This window comes from Sinocyclocheilus rhinocerous, unplaced genomic scaffold, assembly GCF_001515625.1.
Source record: "Sinocyclocheilus rhinocerous isolate Xijiao unplaced genomic scaffold, SAMN03320098_v1.1 scaffold1556, whole genome shotgun sequence".
Lineage (NCBI taxonomy): Eukaryota > Metazoa > Chordata > Actinopteri > Cypriniformes > Cyprinidae > Sinocyclocheilus > Sinocyclocheilus rhinocerous.
Genome location: NW_015645075.1, coordinates 201,668 through 227,211, shown reverse-complemented (window position 1 = coordinate 227,211; position 25,544 = coordinate 201,668). Strand labels below are relative to the sequence as shown.

General features: G+C 36.4%; 1 protein-coding gene across 1 annotated transcript in view; it reads left to right on the top strand.

Annotated features, from left to right (window-relative positions):
- Positions 1–400: 400 nt before the first annotated feature.
- The window catches only part of LOC107705477 (fibroblast growth factor 18-like), a 29,303-nt gene continuing 4,159 nt past the window's right edge, over positions 401–25,544 (top strand). The window contains exons 1-4 of the mRNA XM_016508786.1: positions 401–450; positions 14,611–15,553; positions 15,740–15,776; positions 20,457–20,628. Of these exons, the coding sequence (XP_016364272.1) occupies positions 15,522–15,553; positions 15,740–15,776; positions 20,457–20,628 (241 nt within the window). The 5' untranslated portion in view covers positions 401–450; positions 14,611–15,521. The remainder of the gene's footprint in view (positions 451–14,610; positions 15,554–15,739; positions 15,777–20,456; positions 20,629–25,544) is intronic.

The window sequence follows — 25,544 nt, the reverse complement described above, 5'->3', positions numbered from 1 at the left end:
GCTTTTTTTCAAGTAAATCCTACTCTACTTTTTCAATATAGGCCTATCCAAGATTTCAAAAGCCCCTGAGATTATTTTTTTTAAGCTCAGTGGACTTTAAATGCACATTTCCTTAAAAATATTTGTATCTATGACCTTTCAAGTGCATGTTTATGAGTGGGTTTTCAGAAATCCCCCCCAAATCCTCTTGTCATTTGAAACTCCTATGATTTCTTATTAAAATAAAAAGTCATAGCATGATAGCATATGTGTGATAGTTATGCATTAGGTTGGGATTTCAACTCTTGTTCCTTTGTACACTAAATTATACTTTTAGTTCAATCCACCTAATTCTTATGAAAATAATTATGAAGTGTTTTTGTTCTTTGGTTTCGTCTTTTCTTATTTAGGCATTGACTGCCACCGGTGCCACCTTGTAATAAAATTAGTGGATGATGCTCCTGCATACAGGTAAGAACAACAGGTGTAGAATTGAGATTTTCTTGACATACTGAATGTTTTAAAGAAAGCGGTATGAAAACTCTGAACATCATGCAGCTTTTTTGTATGTATGTAATACTCTGATGTGCAATATACAACCAGAGTTGCATGGGAAAACTGTGTCACAATGAAATGCACTCAACTTGACCTTCCATCCATTGTGATGAATGAACTGGAAGCGGTGTCATCCGTCATCTTTAACGTCTCCTCCTTGACTCATTATTTGATCAGGCTGCCAAAAATAAGGGAATTTTTGCACAAAATTGGATTAAAGATCGCAAAATATCAGTATTAACTTCTGAGATGGTAAATGAATTAAACATGCAACATAATGAGTCATGTGAAATCAATGTAGTGTGCTGCTGTTTGAAATGTTTATGGTTGCATACAGCATACTTTCGCATACTAGTTTCTTTTATGGCTACGGGTGCTCAGTGGACTCCCATCTCTTCCAAAACCTAGCAAGCTGCTTTTGTAGGCATCATACACATCACACATACACAAACAGGGGCCTGAATTTAAGATTTGTGTATTTGAATTGCATATATATTTTCCAACCATTTGGATTACACATTAACATAAACTAATAAACAGATACGATTGCGGCAACAGTAATAATAAACTAAAAATGTGTTTTAAATTTTAAATGTACAATAACCAGGTTTGTATATTTATCAAATCAAATTTGGTTCAATCCCATACAATTAATTGAATATTGCTGGTATATATTTGCATTTTCTTACATTTTACCTGAATAAATTTAATGATTTGAACAAATGTATGCAATTTGGAAATATGATTATTTAAAATAAACTTAAATATATGTATATAGTTAATAATAAACCATGATTTTCTCAGTGCAAATAAACCATGTTTTTATAGAGCAAATATTTGTATATAAATGTTTCATTTATGTATGACTGGCAAATGTGCATCGCAATAAGTTTATTTGTTTTTGTTAAAACTCTGTAATCCAAATACATGGATGTTTTATGTGCAATACAAATACATAAATCTATTTTTTATTTAAATTCCGGTGTGCTTAGGTGCAAAGGTCATGCAGTACAAATATCCTACCTTCTAAAATACTTTCTTTTTGGATAATGCATCCAAATTAATTGTAATGTCAATTCTAAATGTATTTAATTCAATACCAAATGTAACTAAAAATAATTCAGTCTAATTAGAAATTAACTATATTACCCAGTAACCAAAAAAAAAAAAAAGTATATATAATGTCATTTTGCGCTTATTAGGACACTGATTTTAGCTTAGCAAAATTTAAAACAACCCTCTATAAAGATAATACATTTTGCATCAGGAGGGCTATTTTTATAATGCAAGTTGTTGCCTGCACAGTGCGTTCCAGTTCAGTTATCATGCTCCCTTAAAAGGTAGCTGTCCATGTAGGCAGTAGACAGCTTACTAGGTTTTGGAACAGAGCCTAAATCCCACAGTAAGTTGCTCCAGTTAGTGCTCTCTATGGAAAGATGCAGCGCTGAACCTGTCTGATATACCTGGGCCAGGTAAAACAAATAATTCATGCTCACGGTGATAAAACAGACTGCTGAAGTGCAGAGGAGACAGATTTGTAAACATTGACTGTGGGAGAGTGAAGGAATGGCAACTTGGCATGTTTATGGGGAACCCTTCGGGCAAAAACTGGTTGGATCAAGGCTGATTAAATGTTTGACGTAGCTTCAGTTTCAGCTGTCATGAGCTTGGCAGTCTCATTTGGGTCCTCAGAGCTGTGATAATGAGTGATTGAGTTGGACCTGGACACCAGTATTCATCAGAACATGGGTCAAGCGTTAGTCTATATGCCAGTTTATCTGCACTCACATTGTGTGAAGTACAGACCAAAAATTAAGTAGTTGTTCACTGGTACTTGTCCGCTTACAGGTCATGCCAAGTTTGACATCAATGATGCCGAACGCCATTGTGACTTGTGACTTATTGTGTTGGTGCAAGTTTAAAAATGTGGCAGTGTAAATAAGCTATTCCTGCACCATTCCTGTAGCTCAAAGAGTAAAAGAGCACTAAAAGTGCCAACTCGAACCCAAAGTCATGGATTTTATTCTCAAGAAATGCATGAACTGATAAAATGAATACTTTCAGTGCAATGAAAGTTGATTTGGATAAAAGTATCTGCCAAATGCATAAAGGTAGAGATACAGCAGAAGGCAAGATTTTAAGTCAATAAGTGAAAAACTGTCAGTGTAAAAACTGTGATTTATTCCATGCTAGCATCTGTCAATTGACAAGATTCAACCAAGATGCAGGTGAATTTGCAATAAAACCATAGAATTTAATTGAACTGGACCTTTAATGTAACGAACAAAGGTTTCTTTTGTATATTAATAAGAACTAATAAGGATTTAACCATTGTTTTTCCACAATCAAACCAGAATAGACCTATGATTTTTGGTTTTGCAACGCACCGGTAGAAGACCACATCACCTCATGTGAGAAGAAGCGAGGTGAACTGAAACTTTTTGAACTGGTTTTTCTCTCTCTCACTCTCTTTTGAGACTCTTTTGACTTCTTGATTACTGGCAGCTTTTCATTTTAACAAGGTTTTTGGGGACAAACGCAGTACAACAATACCTTACAACATTTTACAGTCCATTCTTTTTTGCTGACCAGAAAAGTCTAACCTAATTTATCATCTCTGCAACATATGTTCCATTGGTTCATTAGTAGCAAACTAAGCTCTTAACTGTTTCATTAACATTGCGAGCTTGTGGAACTGTTCACTTTCCCACAGTCTCCGGCTACGCCTGTGCTGGCGTGAACTTTCTCTCAGGTAGCATGGGCCTCTGGAGGAACACATTGCATAATCCTTTCCCCATCGATGGAAAAAAAGAATGCCTGAAGTATGAGATGGAGGGACTAATTATTCTGCAATATCACACTGGAATCTGCACTGAAGCAGGGTCGGTGCGAACGTGGCCTCGATTTCCCAGCAACTGAACAAGGTAGGATTCAGTGCGTCACTCAGAGGGTAAGTGCTCACTTTAGGAATATTTGCATTGTATGCATGTTTCTGAAATAAGTCTCCTATGCTGACCACAGCCTTATGTTTTCTCTCATTTTAGTGTATTTGCTTATGTTTGTTTGTGTGAGTATTATTGCCAACATGTCAAGTGTTCGTTTACATGCTGTTTCTCTTTTCTTTCAGAGCTGCTCTGTGTGCATTTCGCTGTAAGAGGTCAGGTACATCAAAAACGACATGTTATCACACTGTCTAGGTACAGCCCAAAAAAAAACAAAGAAGCATTTCAACTATTTGTGGAGAGCTTTCAGAATGGAAGTGGAATAATACGACAGCCCGAGGGGAAAATAAGTGATCATGCTGGTATGTTTAGATTAGACAGAGAGGAAGCCATCATTGTCATTGTCAGATTTCTGTTTTTTATACTGCGCTGAGCTTTGACATTCGATCCTGTTCTAATCTGTTAGAATGACACCTAAACCACTGCTTCTATCTCTCTCAAAGCAGTGCATTTGCTTGATGGTGTGTTTATTGTGAACGTTTGCGTAATATAAGTTTGCTTTTAGAGATATGTTTTTTTTAAGTTCCTCTTTTATATCGTCACGTCTTAAAGGTGTCTGTGTAGGACGGTTGCGATGTGCGCCGCGTAATTCATGAAGTGGTAAAGACCGAGCTGCCAGTTTTGAGAGAGGAGGCCAAGCTTTATTAATAAGAGACAAGGTGCGCTTCCCTTAACATGTGCCAACATGTGAGTGCATTACCTTCTCGGCTGGCTATGGCAGAGATGTGAGTTGCATTCCTCTGCCCACAAAAACCCTCGGCTCTGAGCACTGAGAGGCATTAGAGGCAAGGGCCAGTTTGGAAGGGATTTCATTTCAGGTTTTAATAGCTTGTCAGTGGTTTCTTAGAAGCTGCTATGTGGTTAGTTTGTGGTTTCTCGGTGGTTACTCCTGTAAAACTTTTATGAATCATGGGTTTTTGTTAACAGCCAAAGGACTGTTCCTCAATCTTGATCTACTGATGGCCAATTCAAGGGTTGCTTGATGGCCCAGGGTGGGTGTGAAAGTATTTCAGGCCCTTTGACAGAACCAGCATCACCCTACACTATTAAAAATGAAGGGTTTTTTGCAGTGATGCCATAAAAGAACCATTTTGGGTTCCTTAAATAAGCTTTCAGTTACCAGTTTTAGTTACATAGTATGAAATAATCAGATAATAAATAATCTAGAAAGAACCTTTTGTGGAATGAAAAGATTCCCTGGATGTTAAATGGTCTTTATTGAACCATAAAGAACATTTGTTCTGTACTGATTCTTAACTACATCTTAAGTTTCTTTTTTATTCTTTGCAATGCTTTTTTTTCATAATATTCTGGTGATTTTAATACGTCACTTGTCACTTATCACTTGTCAGCTAGCTAACACGTTTTGAATGATTTGTGACAGTCTTGCACTGTAAAAAAGATTTTTTCGAAGTTGGATTTTTTTTTTGAGTAGTTTTTAATAAAATACTATATCAGTCTTTCTACTTCAAAATGTCATGTTTAATGCAATGTGTTGCTGCTTCTTTGTAAAGTAAATCATAATTTTTTTTCAAAAGTAATATTTTACTGTTTATTCATTTTTTTTCAATGAAGGTTTATAAATTCATAAATTACATTATAGGACGTTTAAAAAAATTATTCAAACTTAGCTATTGGCTTTTATAGCAAACATAGTTAATTTATTTATCTAATTGCAAAATGTTAAAAAGCCTTTATTCAAACGAGCCATGTAATAGTAATAATAATAATTTATTTTTGTTGTTTAATTATTGTATTTATTTATATATATTTTTTGTTTATTCATTTATTGAAAACAAATGTATATTCAATACTCAATTTTTTCTAACAAACAAAATATATTGTTAAACTAGTGACAATTTTGGCAGAACTGGCCCAATCAGACGTGCAGGAGAAAGAAAAAAAGAAAGAAAGAAAGTGTTTTCCCTTGATAAACTTAGATTCATGTAAAGGAACTAAACCTACATGTTAAACCAGATCACTTTCTTAGTCATGTTATCCAGAAGTTGTGGTAGCTGTTTCTGTGTGGAAGTAATAGAATATTGTTATGCGAATTGTCTATCTGTGTTTTAGAGAGTCGGTTTGATTCATTCACTTCTAAAATGAGCAGGACAAAAAGGCTATATATTTACCTACAAAGACCTCTTTAGCTTTTGACATTCACCCTGCATTACTGCGAACAATTTTGTTTTAACATTTTCCAGATACATTAGCTAGCTTTTGAAACGGTGAAGCTAAAAAGGGCCATTTGTCACTCCTAAGCATCTCCTGAGTGAAATAAAGTGAGCGATATTTGTGCAGATTGCGGTCCCAGTGGTTTTTGAGGTTCTGCACTTCAAACACGCTCAGCCCCGGGTCACATGCGGCACCTGTAGCTCTCTGAGAATGATGGGATGAGGTTTGGGGTTTTTTCCTTCTTGACTGAGTTCTGGAGACTCTTATCGAGATGAATTGAACCCATTTGCTGCTAAATGGTGCGTGACACGCCATGTGATTTGCAGGCTTTTTGTTGCGATGCGACGGCCTCTATCTATCGTTACAACTTGGCCAGGTTGATCCTGACAACCTGAGACTTACCATACGAGCAGTGAAACGAGAAGAGCGCAGAAATACGAATCAGACAAAATAATCATTGTAGGCTTGAAGCGGGAATGAGGTCATACATAAACACCTGGTATGGATCACCTTTTGTTGAGGAAGAGAATTTGAGCTTAATTTACTACAGTATTTACTAAATGCAAAACTCTTGTTGGAGCTTAGCGATTAGCACACGTTCTGACATGTCTTCTCTATCAAATTTCCACGGAACCTCTGAATAAAAAAGCAAATAAATAAATGCAGTACTCTTTACTAGAAAGCAAAACGAAAGTGTGATAAAGTCAAAGTTCAGTGAATGTATTACTAAAATAATGTTGCTGTGAAATGAATCCAGAGGAGACAGACTGTGATCCCTAATTACCACATTAAGTCTCGCTGCTTTGGAGAGAGAAGGGTGGTTGTTTGTAATAGTGTACTTACCGTCGAGGCCTTCCCCTTTAGCACACTTTTCAACCGATAAACCATTATATAGACTATTAAAATGAACTTCAGTTGAAGTAGAAGCTTAAATCTTATCACAGCAGCATTTCTGTAGCATCCAAGGCTTCATCTAGTCTCATGCAGCCTGACTTTTGGCTTAACATAAATTCTGGTCCAGTTCACAGGTTATCGAGCCCAACAGTCGGGTTCCAGAAGTAAAAATCTCATAAATTTTTTTTCATAGGGGAATAGTATTTTAAAGGAACACTCCACTATTTTTGAAAATAGGCTAACGGTCTAATCTTAATTAATGATCTATGCTAAGCTACAGCTAAAAGTGCTACGCCAGACACGGAGATCGGCTGAATGGATTCGAAAACAGTAAAACTCAACTGTTTAACTCTAGGGGAGTTGGAAAATTAGCCTATTTTCAAAAATAGTTACTTACAAACCGTTAAAAGCAGACCTACTCTGAGCTGTTGCCATCAGCCCACATTACTTACATTTATCTTTGAATAAGTGTTAAACTGCATACTACATTCAAGTGTGGTCACATTTACCTTTGCTCTGAAATTTTGCAGAAAAAATCCAGTCATTTCAATTGTAATATGAGCAATTGGGAGTTTTGCATGAATGCGCAAGAAGTTCCCCACTCAGATTTCCTTCATGTTCAAACTGCTCATGCGAATTTGCCACGCTGACTGATAGAAAGATGCTTGGTTAGAAAATTACTTCTTTATGCTACTGACAATAGATAATGGACCAGTGGTCAATATTTCACTGAAATTTCACTAAAGTGATCCCACCGCTGATTCTGAAAAGAAATATAAACCAATCAGAGAATTGTTAATTGTGACAAGCAAATCCCACCAAAATAAATCTTTAGTGCCCATCCACTTTCATGAAGCATTGTGAATCATGTAATCAATTAAGTCTCCCTACGCGCTCTCTCTCTCTCTCTCTCTCTCTCTCTCTCTCTATATATATATGCACATTTTGCAATAAACTTACAATATATTGTTTCTATATACATAATTGTAATTATGTCATGCAGTTGTAGTTCTTTAAGTAATTTTTTGTCTGATTTTCATTTTTATTTTTTTTGCTTCAAATCAAAGTTTGTAATATTGTGAATCACTTGGTAGCTTTTTTTTTTTTTTTTTGAATTCCTATGGGGAAAAATATTAATATGGAAAAATACTAACCAAGGTCACTGAAAAAGTGGGCGTAATGCACTATATTCTGGTCAAAAACCGCCCACTTAGACATTGACATGAAATGCAACCAACCACTGGTTTTGAATTAACATAATATTTTGTGAATCTATAAACCAAATAAAAAAACAATCTGTGAAATATAATGTAAAAAAAGGCAGCTGTAGTTGCAAACACTTTAAATACAATAGCAACATGAAGTGTCACAGAGAATTTTGGGAATGTCAATTTATTGTTTTTTCATCATAAATTCTATGATTTGTTGTTTTTCACTTCTAAAAACTGTACATTTAACAGTACTTTACAGTAACATTTAATAGTACTGTACATTTAACAGTATTTTGAACTGTTCTGAATGGACTTACCGTTAACCAATCAACAGGTTTTTACCATAGCATTTTTACAGTATTTTACTGTTAAAATTACAACTATTTTTACAGTGTACGGAAATGAATAGTGGAAATTCATGTATGTGGATTACTAACTTTTCCTTTTCTGTTCCACAAAAGAAAGAAAGCCGTGCATGTCTTGAGCAAGTAAATGATGACATTAGCTATTCCCTTAAAATTGTGAATCTCTCAGGAAAGTGATCTTTTCATCTGTGTCCTCCTCAGAAAACATATGCAACCGAAAGCCAGACAGGTATTTTAAGAGTTGATTGGTCATGGATGGTTTTGTCTCTCTTTCTAACTCTCTCTCTCTCTCTGTTGCTGAAAGCCCAGAGGCTAGTATTTCACTGATTACAGAGTGGCCATATGTGAATGGTTGTTTGTGTATTGACAGAACAAAGGAAACGCAGGCTCTAAGGAGGTGTTAGACAGGGGAATGGATCAGACCAGCCCATAAAGTGCCCGGGAGGGGGGACTAGACTAGTCCATTGAGTTCAAGCTGGTTTCAGCTAGCTGGAGGGACACACACAGTACACCTCCAGCACACTTCTCAGAAAAGTCTGCTATGCTTTCCCAAACAAAGCTTCTCTGTTTTAAAACAGTAAAGTGCCCTTAGATGACCCACACTGGAAGCAAAGGTAGTGTTTACTGTAATCGGAGATACTGTTTTTATATAATTGAGCATTGTGAGGACAAGGCTTCTGTTCGGGACCAGTGGGTGACACTACTTCATTGTATTTTATTAAATAGATGATGTAAACAAGGTTATCTGGCCCACATCCAGAGCCAGGTAATTCTCTGACTGACAACGCACATTTCGTCCGTCAGCACTTCAGACGTTTCGACGCTTTATTGCCTCATTGCGAAGATTGAAGGCGTCACGGTGTAATTACAGCAATCAAATCACTTACAGCGTCCAATTTAGTATATTTCGCATTTAACCCAATGTCTTTAAATCGCAACCCAAGATGTGATTCGCCACCACAGTCCGGCCCCCGCCGAAGTGCCAAAGAAACCTGCTGTTCCCAAACCAATTACTCTCTCCGGTTTGAAACATCTACTCTATTGTGACAAGCTCTGACAGCCCGGCTCTTTAAAATCTATTAAACTCCACTCTGCAAAAATGACTGTGGAATAATTAAGGAGCGCCGAGTTCACCGAGCCATGGAAATTGATGCAGTCATGAAAATAAAAACATATGTTAGCAGCTAGTGGCAAGGGAGCTGTACCGAGTGTTTATGACGTTGGACGGGGAAATGTAGAACAAGAGGGGAAATATCATCATTAGCGCCACGCTGCGCAGCCTGGTCGCGGGCCGCGCTAATGCCTTATATGCACGGGCCAGGATTTGCACCGCACTGACAGAGCAATTATCAACTTCGGTTGCCAAGGCAGCGTCTCAGACCCATCGATGCACTGACAGAGCAATTATCAAATTTGGTTGCTGAGGCAGCATCACCTTCTCAGACCCACCGACCACGACATGCACCCCCCGACCTTCAAACGCTCCTCACCCCCCACACACACTCCTGTTCCCACCCACACACCTATCCAACATCACACACGCCGCGTCCTGCACTTCAGTGGGCTTCTAAACACTTCCATGCAGTCGACGTGTGACGGGGGACAAATTAGGAATGCGTACACACCCTCAAAGCAACATCAAGGCTTTGATTCCCTCACACACCCTCTCTGTCACCTTCAGAGTCCGACACGACATGACCCTACAGCGACCTACCAGGGGTTTGAAACCTGGGATTGACCATTGCTGTGCTGATAGATAGATAGATAGATAGATAGATAGATAGATAGGAATCTATCTATAAACATTTATCTATATTCCATAATTTTGTGTAATTTATGTTTGTCTAAATGAATAGATTTAACAAAATATTAATTACTTTTGTTTTTCAAATATGTTTACTATTATTTTTCATATTTAGACCATTGGATTGGATGGATCAGTGGATGGAAGGCTGTTCTAAACAAAATTGAATGAAAACACTTCAACTAAGGCATCAGTAAACTATAACAAAAAGTTAATTAATATATATTTGAGTGATTCTGAGAACGCAAAGTTGAGTTACTCAGTTCAAAAGTAAAAATAAAACTCAGACTGACTCCATATACAACATGTAATGTACAAAAGCTGTCACTAGTACGGTACACCTTTGTACCTTATTTACCTATAAAGGTGCATTTTAGTACCTTAAAGGTACATATTTCTACCTAAAGTGTACATATTAGTACCTAATGGGTTCATATTAGTACCTTTTGAAAAGGTATTGCCCCAGTGACAGCTTTTGTACCTTTTTTCTGAGAGTGTACACAAATATGTGACCCTGCCTGTGAAAACCCATAAAAGTCTTTGTTTTTTTTTTGTGATTTACTGTTTTCTACATAAAATCCTTCATAAAGATGTAGAACATTCTGTGAAAATATAACCTTTATATCTTTAATATTGACTAAGGCCATGTCAAAGATTGAAATCAGTGAAATTAATGGTTGAAATCAAACTTTGATGCTTCTTATCTCATAATTAGATTTTGAGACTTTAGCCTGGATTTCACAGACAGGGTCACATATTTAACCCCAAAAAAGTCATGTTTTGTAGAGAATCCTTTACACTTTATAACCTCCAAACATTGCCTCTAAGTTCTTAGAAGCTTCTGTTACCTCTTAACTGGAATCTGAGCCCATTCCTCACATGCAAAACGCTTCTAGATCACTGATAATCTTTGGTTTCCATGTTGCCACTGCTTTCTTCAAATCCCACGAAAGATTTTCAGTGAGATTTAAATCTGAAGACTGAGCAGGCCACTTAAGAGCATTCTAGGACCAATATCTAAACTAGGTTTTGGTAGATTTGGATGCATACTTGGGATCATTGACCTGCTGCAAGAGTCCAATGATTATCAAGATTCAGTCTGTACACTGAAGGTATGACATTCTCTGCCAAAATGCTCCGATACTTCTAAGAATTCATGATGTCTTTCAAACAGTCAAGATTTCCAGTTTGACCGTGGTGTTGAAGGTGTTCTTCTGGTCATAAACCTTGCTTTTTATGCACCAGACATACCGCTGATCCATGGGTTCAGAAATTTCAGTTTGGTCTCACTACTCATTAAAATGTACTCGGGTATATCCAAATTCAGTTACGTAGGTCGGCCTTTATGATGTTCTTAGTCAAGAGTGCTAGTTCAGCGAGGTGTCCAGGCATGAAGGCCATGCTTGTTTAGTGTTTTTATAGTCTGACAAATATGTTTGTTTTTTTTTTTTCTCAGCTGATCCAACATCTTAATAACCTTGATGAAATTATGCTTTTTGTGCACAACTCGGACAGTTTTCTGTGGTAAAATACATTTTAAACTCATGAATGATGCTGCCAATTGAGTCTCTTGGAACTTTTTGTATTTTGGAAATGTTCTTGTAGCCACAGACTTTCTAATGTACACTCTAAAAATAAAGACTCTCTATTAGTATCTATGGTTTAATGCAGAATCTTTACCATCCATGGGACCAATGGCACAAAACGTTCTTCATAGTGGAAAAAAGTTCTTTAGATTATTGAAATGTTCATCACACTAGGAAAAAAACATTTTTTTGCTACTCAACTTTCGCACATGCATGTGGTAATTCTATGTATTTGTAGCAGCTAGTTGTCATTATAGAGTTTCCATTTTTTATTCTACCTTGCTAATAAGTGATTTAAAAACAGCAATGTTCAATAGAGTTTGAATAGTTAGGACATAGCTGTGTTATGAAAAATTCTATAACTCAAAAATACTACATTATATATTGATATCACATTTATTATAACACTAAATTAATAAAGATGCATTTTAAAATCTCTGGATCTTAAAAGCTTACATTTGTAAATTTTTATTTAAAAAGTGCCCAAATTATAAGAGTATTACAAATATTAGAAACTATTTAAAAAATGATTTTAAATTATGGTGAAAATTATTATTATGTGAGAGGAAAAAATGTTACAAAATTGTTTACATTTGTGTTATGCATAGTAAAAACAGGTAAATTGTTTTTGCTTTACTTTTGTTTACAGATAAACCTTTTAATCCATTGTGTGAGACACTGATAGAGTTCTTTCTCTTCACAAAAAAAGCCCATCAGATATCAATCAGCCAATTAGGTCTCTCCATCACCTTTAAATTCAATAGGACACAGATGCTGTGACTCCCTCCATCTAAACGTTTGTGTCAGAGATGAAAGCGGAAGCAGGGAGGAAGCTGGGTGTGTCGGAGGTGTTCTGACACTAATGTGGTATACTGGGCTTTATTTCCAGAACTGTGAAGTTACTCTGTCAAGCTTTAAAAGGTCTTGTAAAGCCTTTGAACAACTGTGCGTGACCTTTTTTGCCTGCTTTATTAAGCTTCAGGGACACAGAAGTTGCACAGTGTTGCTAACTTTCATTACACCGATGCACCGAGGACACACTGTTTTTATTATTTTTTTTAGGCCTTGGTTTTGTGCAGAATGCCTTGATCTGACATATTTATCTTTTTTTAATGCATTCTATCCTGTCATTAAGCCGCTTTGACTAATGATCCTTTGTTGTTTAGTTAAATCACTCCTCAGTCCACTTAACCGCTGCACATACAAAGTGTGACCCACTTTAAGGTTTAGCAGTTTTTCACAAGTTAAAAGTGTGATGTAGACCTCTCCAGCTCTCCCAGGAATAACTGCTGGAATCTATCGCTCATTCGTTTTGTCTTTATTCTTCCAAGTAGTGCAATTCTAATAAATAACAAAGACAATTTAAACACAACTATGTCTGTGCTTCACACTAGACAAATGAATTTGGCTCTCACTGTAGCATAAGTTGCACTTGGAATCTGCCACGTGAATAATTAATACTCTGTAAGACAGATGCGGTATCCAAAGCTTTGAATATTCAGAAAGATCTAGCCACTTCCGAATTCAAGAGAATGCCAGAGTGTAACTTCCTATTCGTTAGATCTGCGCGTCCCAATCTCGGCCTTGTTGCAGGAAATGTTCTGTAGGTTGTCATATTGCCAAAGCCTCCCTTGATCTTTTTTGGATGATGACGGACTAATCTTGGTGTTCGCTTCTTTGTTGAAACCGCTTTTGTTTTGGTTGTTCCCAAATGGATAATTGTGAGTTTACAGCATGGTCCAGGTGATCCACTTCAAAGGAAATTCACTTCACTCGACATCAGCCTTCCTGATTTATAGGTTAGGGTTTTATTTTTATACGCTATTTTATTATTTTGGAGTATAGAAGGAGCTTGCATGCATAAAAAAAAAAATGCATGCAAAACAAGAAAGAGCACATGCTAAAAGGAAGAAGAAAAAAAAAGAACAATAGGATTTAATTTGGTGTTAATGAAGTGTGATTTTTTTTTGACTACCTTCTTATGGCATGTGCTGTCCTAGGCTAGACTTTAAAGTAATTCATCAGATTCATAATAGATGTTTTGGACACCAACACAGTCTGAGGTTGTTTGTAATAGTTTGAACAAGCAAAAATGTCAACTGGACCATGTTGTTTTACACCACATGCTTTGTTAGTTTTTAACCTCTAAAATAAATCTTAGCTGTGCTTTGTAAGTTAATTCTGTGCAACTGATAGAGTACGGTAAAACGTAAAAGCAGTAATGTAAATGAATAAATGTTTCTTTTTTTTCTCTGATCACAGCTGAGAAAAGGGCTGTTGGGGGAATAAACTTGCAGCTGGCAGGGGGCATGTTCAGAAGACCTTGTAAACACATTATTCACACCTCTGATGCATTTCAATGCCCGATGACTTATAGCACAATATTGAAAATTCGAGTTCGACAAGCACTTGCATTTCAATACTGTCTGAGAGGAATCAACAAACTCCAACAATAAAACACTTTCAGGTTTGGGAAGTTGACAAACGAGCTGAATGAGGGTATCAGTAAATGGACATTTTTTTAAATACTTAAATTTTGTTGCATTTTTAACTACATCTTAGGGATTTAATTTACACCTCTACCTCAAACTAATACATACAGATTTATTTATTACTGTTTTTTTTTGAATGAGAAAGCCATTTGGTTGTCATGTGATATGAAAATCGTAAAAAAATTAAAATAATTGTATTTTTTTTTAATTTTTTTTTTACAAAAATGAATGAAACCATCATGGACATAAAGATTACATTTTTAAGAAATTAGCATGTGTTTAAAACCTGATTTTTTTTAAACATTTCTCCCTTTTATCATATCTGACATTCTTATTTGTCTTTGATCCAAGTATTAAGTTATGATTAATTATTTTAATGATTATTATTATTTTAATTGATACTATTATATTAATTATAAGAATATTTTTATTTAATAATTTATTGAAACTTAATGACCTTGGCTCATATTATATTATCAACAGCGGTAGTATGCATTTAAACTTTTTTTAAAGTGAGTGTAACGCCTCTTTTTCTTTACCCCATCAGATGAGAATTTGGTTATCTCAACACCGCGTGTCTGGTTTTGCTCAACTGAAATGCACCTGTTTACGAGTTCGTATGTGAAATCCGCGAGGAATTCTCACAGATTCCCATCGAATCGACGAAAGAGTTTAAGAAACTACGAGAAGCGCAAAGGAAACTGTGCTCAGACAGAGGAAAGGCGCATTCCGCGCACCGATGGACTCTCTCAGATCACCCTATCAGGTGCAAAACCACTGACAGGTTTCCACCCACCACCAACCCAAAACCCCTCAGTGCGCTCCAGCCCTCCTCGGCACACATACAGACAGTCCCGTACCATCACCCAGCGCTCTTCCAGGATTTGCCACGGCTCTGTGCGCCTTTTATGTACAAACGACTCGGATAACAGTGAAGCAACAACTAAACGAGAGACTTCTAACCGTAACTCATCTATCCTGACTTGTTGGGAAAGTTTTCCCTCTCCAAACAATAGACACGGGAAGCTTGGAATGATCCACGTAAGGTGTGCGCTTCCAGGTGACTTCGGCAGGTACGAACGGGATTTATCTTTTCATCTCGCATACTGGATCAAGAGTAAGCACTAAAGGTCGCGGATTGTTCACCGAGGAGGAGACACCCCGCTTCAGCCTTTCTTACCAATTCAATCTTTGCGCGCTTTGGCGAGAGAGCGCAGCGCGCGCGGACCGCGGAGAAGCGGGGACACCACGGGGAAGACACTGATTTGCGTTTATTCAGCTCTTTTTCAAACCAGAAACAGCCTCATGCTGCTTCCAGCGGCGCATTTACACTTCCTTCATCTCTCTTTGCCTTGGTATTGCACCTCTCCTCCGGGATTTTGTGTGTGAGACAGTGGCGGGGCTCCGCGCGGCACTTACTGGAGCGGCAAACGCTGGAAACAGGTGTATTTGACCAAGATGTCTGGTCTGCCGTCAAGGTTAATCTACGTGTAAGGAATATTCTTAATACTTTATTTGATTCACGTTGAGTTCGTACATTCTTGCCAATAGAAGTCGCTCAAAGCCAGGTTTAAGATGAACTGCTACATTTTTATCTGGTGTAATTGCTTGTGATTCACCCCTCCTTACTTCCCTTCTGTCTCTCCCTCTCATTCTCTCTTTCTTTCTCTTTCCAGGTGTTTACATTTTCTGGTCCTCTACTTCCAGTTGCAGGTAAGTCTGGCTGTTTCACTGTCGTTATGAATCTGGATTAAGGCAGGGATTATGAGGATGTGCCGCCGGTGCGCAAACACAAAGCTTGTTTAATTTGTTGTCTTGAGGTTTTTGAAAACAGAGGCATGGGAAATCTACACCCCAGAGGCTGTAAAATAAAAAATAAAAAAAGACTCTTTGGATGTGTTGGTGGTCTTGCCAGAGCAATTTAATTTATTTTTCTCTTAAAGTCTGGGGTTTCCTTTTGTGCCTTTTTGTGTTTGACCATGAATCTCGTAATTCATAAGTAGTCATACTTATTTCATTCAGAATAGTTAGTAAACTCATGTTTTGACTGATTTCACGCTGAATACTAAAATAAGCAATATGTGCATTTAAATTTTATTTATGAACTCAAGTGACCTTTTAGTGGAGATTAAATGCATTTGTGTGTGTGTGTGTGTGTGTGTGTGTTTGTGTGTGTGGGTAATATTTATTTTTTGGAGGATGAACATTGACACTGAAATTAAATTAATTGCATATTAAATACAATTAAGATTAGATTGAATAAAAACCCACAAAAAAAAAAAACATATATTTGCTACAGCAGTATATATATATATATATATATATATATATATATATATATACACACCATTAAATTAAATAATATTTTAAGTATATACAAGTGCATACAAGTATATACATATACAGTGTACACCAACTATATGCATCCAAAGTAATAAATCTAAAGAGGCTAAGAAGTGGCCAATTTTTTTTCCTTTTAAAAGCTGTTAAGGTAAGACTAGCTGCAATCTTAGACTCTCCCAAGACTTTGAGGAAGGTGACTAATCCTTTGAATTCAACCGACAAAATATACCTAACACATAAGTAATTAGATATCTGCAGTTCCTTAAATTCGTCTTTACTGACAGATGTACATTCCTAACAAGGCGGGAACGGCTTAATGAGAGCCTTTTTTCTCCTGGCAAATGGGTCAAGGCTTTGTGATTATAAAACTTGCATCAGAATGTCGTAATAGAAGGGGGCGATCACCGCACAAACCAGGAACAAAAGCCACCGCTTTGAAAAAAATTAGACCCATGTTGGTTATATAATTCTGTGCGTTCAGTTTTGTTCCAAAGCAGTTGGCACAAACAAGGCTTTTCTGTGGCAGTGATGACAGTAGTTCTTCTTTAGGTCATTGATAGACAGAGTACAAGTATCACTTGCTTCTACTGCTAACCGTGGCCTTCGCTGTTGTTGTAGGTTCTCCTTGAGAAAACAAACAAAGTTGTTATTAAGGAGATGCAGTGAAAGACGGCGCGATAAGCACAGTTTAAGTGGCGGTGCACTGAAGCGTTGTTTCCTGAGATGCATCCTGCGCAGAGAGTGGTGTCTGCAGATAGGGCCTATCTGACATGCAAGAGTGCTCGGGACGGGGCCGGGCTTTTGAAGTCGCCGTGAGATTCGTTTGCCTAGGTTGGCTTTGAAGGGAGTCGGGCGGCGTGATAAAAATGTTTGGCCGTGGCTCGCTCCCTGCATAGGCATGCCCTCTCTGCCTTCCCGCTCCCGTCCGTACGCAACTGTCTACAAAACACACCTCTGTGTCTGACTAGATGGCCAGATTTCAGAGTAAATCCTTCCGAGGAGAGGCTGAGAGTGTGTGCGCGGGAGTTGCGTATGTGTGTGTGCTTTTTGTGAGCTGAAATTGGCCAAGAGCTTAGAATTAAACTTGATTCTGTGTTAAATCTATGTATTCATCTAAGAAAATAAAATGTATAACAATGACTGAAATTAATACAGTTTTTTTTCTAGAAGATGTTAGGGTATCTAAATTCAACTAATATGTTTATAGTTGTTTCACAACTAGGCTGTGTTGTGAAATGTCTTTTGGTTTGTTGAACACTGCATGTTGTCCGCTGCAGTGGTCCAGGTCTTTAAAAGTTATTTTTAACTTTGAGGATTCAGGATGTAATTTTACATTCAAACCACTATGAATGATCACCTTTGACCTTTTCGTATTTTATATGACTGCCCTAAATGCCATTGTGATTTTGTTTATTATAGCATACATTCAATAGTTCTGCTCCAGTATATGTATCAAAAAATATATGCTACCGTTCGAAAGTTTGGGGTCAGTAAGATTTTTATTTTTATGTGTTTATTTTATTTTATTATTTTTATAAATATTTTTTTTGTTGTTAAAGAAATTAATACTTTAATTCAGCAAGGATGCATTAAATTGATCAAAAGTAGCAGTAAAGACATGTATAATGTTATAAATATTTGTATTTCAAATAAATGCTGTTCTTTTGAACTTTCTATTCATCAAAGAATCCTGAAAAAAAAAAATTGTATGACGTTATGACATTTTCCACAAAAAAATGAAGCAGCACAACTCTTTTCCACATTGACAACAATAAAAATTATGGGACACTGAAGCCTGGAATAATTTCTGCTGAAAATTCTACTTTGCAGTACAGGAATAAATCACATTTGAAAATGTATTAAAATTGAAAACAATATTACTGTTTTTACTGTATTTTTCATCAAATAAATGCAGCCTTGGTGAGCATAAGAAACTTCTTTCAAAAACTTTTAAAAAAAGGCTCTCCTTGAGAAAACAAACAAAGTTGTTAAGGAGACTTGCTGACTTAATTTGTTGAATGATAGTGTTTTTATCAATATATTCAGTCTCTTATTTTTATCTCTTTTATTTCTTGGGGAAAATGGGATAATGACATTGTTTTGAAGTGATTTTCATTTGTGATTGAATAATTCCTGATTAATGGGTTAATTTAGCCAGTTGTGTCATGCTGATGTATTTCTTAGCAGTCTTGCATTCAGCATGAATCTCTATGGAAGTTTCTTTCTCAACTCTGTTGAAAAGATTTTTTTTTTGTACCGTAAGCTGCGCTTTTCCCCTCATGCTCCCTAAATGTCATTAATTAGCCGAGGTTAAAATAACATGGAGTGGAAGCATGTAATGTGAGCGTAATTAACCACCTGAGAGAAGCCACATAAAAGCTCATTACAGGATAATTACCTCTAGTTTCAGCCCGTGAGAGTAGTCTTGGCTGGGACAGAGATTCCAGGGTTTTTAGAGGTATATGTTTTCCTCACATATGGAAGGATGACAGAAGAGGAGGAGGAGGAAAGATAGGAGGATATTGGATGAGAAGTGGATTGGTGATTTTCATATAAAGCCTCGGGTGATTGTGAATGTGAGCGACAGGAGATGCCATGGCAAGTTATATTGCATTTTATTATGTTAGTGTTTTATGTGTTTGTGTGTGTGTAGCAGTGCAGCAGTCTTCAGTTGTGTACATGTACTTCCCATACTTACAGGTGTGTATGTGTGATTTATGAGTGCGATTCTTACCTTAGGCAGATATTTGTTTGATGACAGAGTTGGATCTTTCAGGTGGATAATTGCTGGAGACTTGCTTGTGGAAATTGAAAACTTGACTTCTCGGTGTAGCTTCAGGCTCAGCGTATTCAGATGTTTTATTTAGTGAGAGAGAGAGAGAGAGAGACGGGCACCAAAACATGCAGGAATCACTGTGATCTGAACTTTCATTGAATTTTTTATTGCTTGAAACTAAGTCAAGTCAAGTCACCTTTATTTATATAGGGCTTTGTACAATACAGTTTGTTTCAAAGCAGTTTCACAGGAGTTAATGACAGAATCAATGCAAACCTTTTCAAAATATAAATCAAATTCAATTTCTGCTGTAAAGTCAGTTTAGTGTTGATTCAACAGGATATCAAAATTTGACTGTTTACTTTGTACACAGTACACATTCCTGGTTTCATCACCGTTTCATGTTTTTCCTAAAAAAAAGTGTTATCATAATTTTTCATCAGCATGAAAAATTGCTTTTCCTCTGAAACGACTATCACTGTTCTGGCATGTAATGGACACTTTCCAGTCAATTCCCAATTTATGAAATCCCATCCCCTTGTTTGACATGATTAAAGTAAAATCAGTTATTAATGCCATTTGACGCACAGAGGATATTCTTTTCGCCGAAAATGCTATTTAATGTTGTTGCATTGGACTAAAACTTACTGACTCACACTGAGTATTACAACTTCCCAAAAATTTGATAATTTTTGTACTTTTTTGGGGATTTTTCCCCCCACCTTGTTACACTTGTGGTGTTCCCAGTCAAAAATGACCAGTCTACAAAACATTGTTTAGAAATGTATTATTATGCTATTAGATTGAAACTTTTTATTAACTTGTTTTCTTTCAGTTAGCATAGGTTTTGTATTTCTTTTTGCAACTGATTGAGCTGAGCCCATGCACCTCAGTTTTTAAGTGAACATTGCCCAAATTATCCAAAATAATGATTTTTTCCATTCAAAAATGAAGTGCATAAGACCAGGGCTGCCTTAGCCTAAAGCATCATTAACCATTGGTGACAATGGTTCTACGATCAACTTAGGCTTACGATGCTTTTAGGAAACGCAACCCAGATCAATGAGGCCTACAACTAATCAGTTCCAAAAAGAAATACAAAACAAAATAATATAGCAGAAAGAGAGATGTAAAAGCAGTTTTTAAAAGGCCGGTCATTTTTGACCAGGAACACCAAATTAGGTAAAGGATTTTTAGCACAGAAGAAGTGGCATGCAGTTGTAAAACTGAATCAAGACATAGATCAACACACATTTTGTTCTTGCTGGTTCTAGGAATCTCACCAGAGTTCCGCCGACTTCCGGTTCTACATCGAGAACCACACCAGAGACGACGTGAGTCGGAAGCAGGTGCGGATATATCAGCTCTACAGCCGAACCACTGGGAAACATGTGCAGATCCTGGGCAAGAAGATCAACGCCAATGGAGACGATGGGGGCAAGTACGGTACGGGAGTGTTCCTGTGCTCTGAATAAACCACACAGAAGAACCTGTAACCTGTTTGCAGTCTGCTTTTGAACACACAAGGCAGAATGAATTAAAGAGATAGTTCAACCAAAAATGAAATTTCTGGTATCATTTACTCACCCTCATGTCGTTCCAAACCTGTATGACTTTGTTTCTTTTGTTAAACACAAATGGGGGAGTTATAAGGTCTTTTCCATGCACTTGCAATGACTGAGGCTCTTAATAAAGACGCAAAAAAAAAAACACAGAGGTTTAATAAATGTGGTATATTAATAGTAGGGTATACAACTATAAGCACCACAAGCCATTATTCACTGAAAATAAAGTTAACTGCTGTGGCAACATTATTGACTATTTTCATGCACATCAAATTCAGTTTAAGGCCTATATACAGGTTACAGCCATATTCTGAATATGATATTTACTGCATGTGCATATATATGTTTACAATATTTATGTTTATGATGTTTGCATGCTATATATATGGGTGGGAATCAGAATTTGAGGATTCCGAATATTATTAAACTGAATCGGGCAATCCGATTGTGCCATGACTCAGTTATAATCAGAATATTGCATGATTCATATTGGAATATTTGTGTGCATGTAAGTGTAATCAGTGAGTAGAATTTGAGAACCGAATCAGTCTGATTCACTGAACGAATCATTGAGAGATCTAACAAAAAAAAAACAAACAAAACAAATTCAGACACTTCTACTTCACTCAATGAACTCTCAAGAACACAGATCTTCTCACACTGTCAAGTAAATTGGACCACTTTTATAAAACTTATAACTCTGAAACTTGTCATTTCAGAGCTTGACAGCACTCATTCACTTTTATTATATTTAAAAGAGTTGCAGGATGTTCATCAGAAATTCAACATGATGAAATAAAGTCATACAGGTTCGGAATGACATGAGGGTTGATAAAGGATTAAAGATTGTTTATTTTTGGAAGAACTATGCATTTAACTCAGATATATTCTTGTGTTGCATGTTTTCAAGTCTTCCTAAATGGCTTTATTTGTTGCAATCTCTGATTGTGAGCGTGCTTTAATCAGTTTTCTGATAATTATGTATATATAGAATCATTAAAGCTGCCTCTTGTGTTTTTAATTGACTAAATAATTAGGCTAATTTAATTAATGCATTCCACTAACATAAAGTGTTCAGTACTCTCCATTAGCTCAATTTAACTCATTTTACCGTGTTTAAATACCTTATTTCCCCAGAGAATTCCATCTAGGCCTGCTAATATCATATCTAAGATGAACTTCTTCTCTTTAACATCCAACCTGAGCTGTTATTAATCAAAATGTATCAAAGTATAAACAAAACAAAAACCACAGAACTGATGGGCAGCGTGCCCCAGCGGTACGAGTGTGAGAACAGAGACTCAGAGTGAAGATAAACACACTGAATGCTGCTCTTAACTTTGCCGACTGATACAAGCATGTTTATATTTCAGTCTTGTGCTCGTTTGTGTCAGTCAGAGCTGTTCAGCATAAAGATTTCACAACAGACACGACTCCATAAAGCTCTAGTCCTGGATTCCGATACCTGCATAATCCTGTTTCTTATGTAGTTTTATAATCCTTTGGATTTCTAGTGCTCCGTTTCTGTTTGTTTCTTCTTGTATGGAGTTTTATTCTTGTGTCTGTGCTTAACTGTAATGCGAGGGAGGAGAAATAAATTAATGTGAGTTCATTTTGTGTCACATTAGATGAACACGGGGAAGCAGGTTTAAAAATATTACATTTTAAAGGCATAGTTCACCTAAAATGATAATTCTGTCATTATTTACTAACCTACATGTTGGTCCAAACTTGTATGACGTTATGGAATTTAAGATATTATCCACTTAAAATCCTGATATCGACACAGTTATTAAGATAACTATTTATGCCTGATTTGTGAATGAGTCATAGAGGTTTTAAGCAACATTAGGGTGAGTAAATGATCATAGATCATAGATTTCATTTTTGGGTGAACTATCACTTTGATTCACTGTTAATTTGGTCGCTAGTTTGTGTTTATATTCATGTTTTGTGTATGTTAGATGGTGTTTTGATGATCAGGGTAGTGTTCAGAATTGTCATGAATCTTATAATCTTTAAATATCTGTGCCATTAAACTGCATGATGTCAGAAGCTGATCTAAATGACAATCGTTACCATAGAAGCAGACATTTTATGCTTGTGTTTGCTATAGTGTCCCTTGTGGCAATGTTGAGAATGCAAAATGTGTTTGCGTCATACCAGGGTTTCCCAAACTGAATTTTGTGAGTTGACAAAAGGATAATAATTAATCAAAACATCCATCCATCCATTTTCCATACCGCTTATCCTCTGCAGAATCACTGGGCTGGAGCCTAAAACACATAATTTTAAAATAAAAACAATCTAAATAAAAAAGATTTATAAATATTTTGTTTGCCTGCATGTCTTGTGACCATTAAACAATATCTGAGTACCATGAACATGCCAATGTGTTGTTAAATTATTAAAATATGATTTTAAAATCTCAAGTGGTACTTTAGGTAAATATTTTAGATCAAAGCGGTTAGACTGAATCCCTTCGTTGCACTGTGAATAATTGCATTTGAACACAAAACACAATGGCATGTGGAATCGAGCTTGATTTTTGCATTCATATAGTTGTGCTTTGATCTTTAATGGTCAGCATTCAGTATTGTTTATGGAAATGTTGGTAATGTTCAGTAATTATATAGCAGGATTATTTAAAGTGTGTTCTAGGTCTAGTAGGATCTAGTATTTTTGGCAATGCTGGCAGTGTTCTTTATTCAGTTGTCATTTATAGCAGTGTGAGCTATTGTTTGTTATTCAGCATGTGTTTACAGCAGTGTTGCTGTTGTTTACTGCTGGAGTGTGTTGGTGTCTGGTTAAGCAGTGCAGCATTGGCTGAGCTGATCCTCTATTAGCATGAGAGGAGGCAGATCCAGGTAAACCCTCACACCTGGCACCTGTGAACTCCATGACAGACACACACACACACACACACACATGCACAATGTGCTCCTCTGTCTCAGCTTTACCCTTGTGATTCAGCTGTCCTGTCAACATTAATAAGTTTGAACATTCAAAAAACTTAAGGAGAGCAGATCATGTTTTAATCATGACTCAATTCTGAGCTACGTTTTTGAGTCAGATTGAGTTAACACATCAGATTTATGTCAAATGTGCATTTATGCACATTCACATTTCCATTGAAAAGGTTTGAGGTCAGCAAGAATTTTTTTTATTTTTTTATTCAGAAAATACGCATTAAATCAGTCAAAAGTGACAGAAAAATATGTATGATGTTACAAAAGATTTCTGTTTCAAATAAATGCTTTTCTATTGAACTTTTTATTCAAAGATTCCTGAAAGAATATGTATCACTGTTTCCACAAAATATTAATCTGTTTTTTATATTAGAATGATTCCTGAAGGATCATGTGACTCATGTGATCATGGAGACTAGAGTAATATATTGCAGTTGACTATGTCTGTATGTATGTTATCTATCTATCTATCTATCTATCTAAAGTAAAACATTTAAATAGAGAACAGTTATTTTAAATTGTAATAACATTTTACAATATTACTATCTTTACTACATTTTTCATCAAATAAAGTCTTGTTAAGCATAAGAGAGAGAAAAAAAAATCTTACTGACACCAAACTTTTGATCAGTAGTGTATGTTAAAAGTATGTTTAAAGTCAATGTGAATTGCTGTTTGCAACCTGATCTGTGGAGAGTGATATTCAGTGAGATAAAATGTTGGACAGATGTGATTTTATCCATCAGGAATAAAAACTGAATATCTTACAGAAATAAATGGGTGGCGAACAGTCTTTCACATCGACTTTAACACAGCTAGTTTCCTTGAATAAAGCAAAATGAAAACAACCCTGCGTCTTATATTTGAACACACTGCTGGATCAGGTCTTGCACTCGTATGGCTCATTTATCAGCAAACACTCGCCTTCCCAGAAACATCTCAAAAATGTCTTCGGTTTCACCCCTGTTTGGGATAATAAAACATTCACATTACTGAAGGTCAGTGTGTCCGGTTGACATCTGTGCTTTAATATTAATAAGCTGCACCAGTAAGAATTCAGCTGGAGTGAGAGATGCACAGATGGTGGGCTGACTGCTTTAAGCATTCGGTTTTTAGGTACAGAGTTCATTTAAATACAGGAATATTTGCTGTATTTCTCAGGCATATCTTTCAAAACGGCATACACTTGTTAAAGGGGTCTGTGCCGCTGAGGAGCGAGATCTTTCCCACCCTCATTTGATCTCAAGTGCCCTGCCTGGATTAGTCGTTCCTCTCATGTTGCCCCGGGCTGTTTTGGAAGGGGACAGTTTTGGTGTTGCTCTCTAAGCCTCTCTGCTTTGAGCACCTTTGAATAGCCCAGTGTGTTAAATAAATGGATGATCCTAACTTTTTGATTGAGTGAGCACGAACTAAAGGCAAGTGGAAACCCAATCCCTGGGGATCTGAACTGCTCCAAGGAGTTTGGCAGATTGCTTCCCCCCAAGAGAGGGACCCTTAACAAAGGTGGTTACAGAGAGAAAGAGAGAGAGAGAGTTGGGTGTTTTTTAGGGGTTGTGAGGGAGCTGTAGTGTATGATGACTCATTACGTTTCTCTCACAGTTTTTTTTTTAAATAGTTCACATGCCAAATGTAGTTTTGAATAAAAAAGTATAGTATATCATGTACATGAATACATGAAAGTAGTTTTTTTGTTTCTCATACAGCTACATAAAATAACAAATAGTAACTAGTAAAACAAGTGACTAATATTTGCATGGCAATTATAAAAAAAATATTTTATTTTTTTTAAATAATGTTTAATATAATATATTTGTATATATATATATAT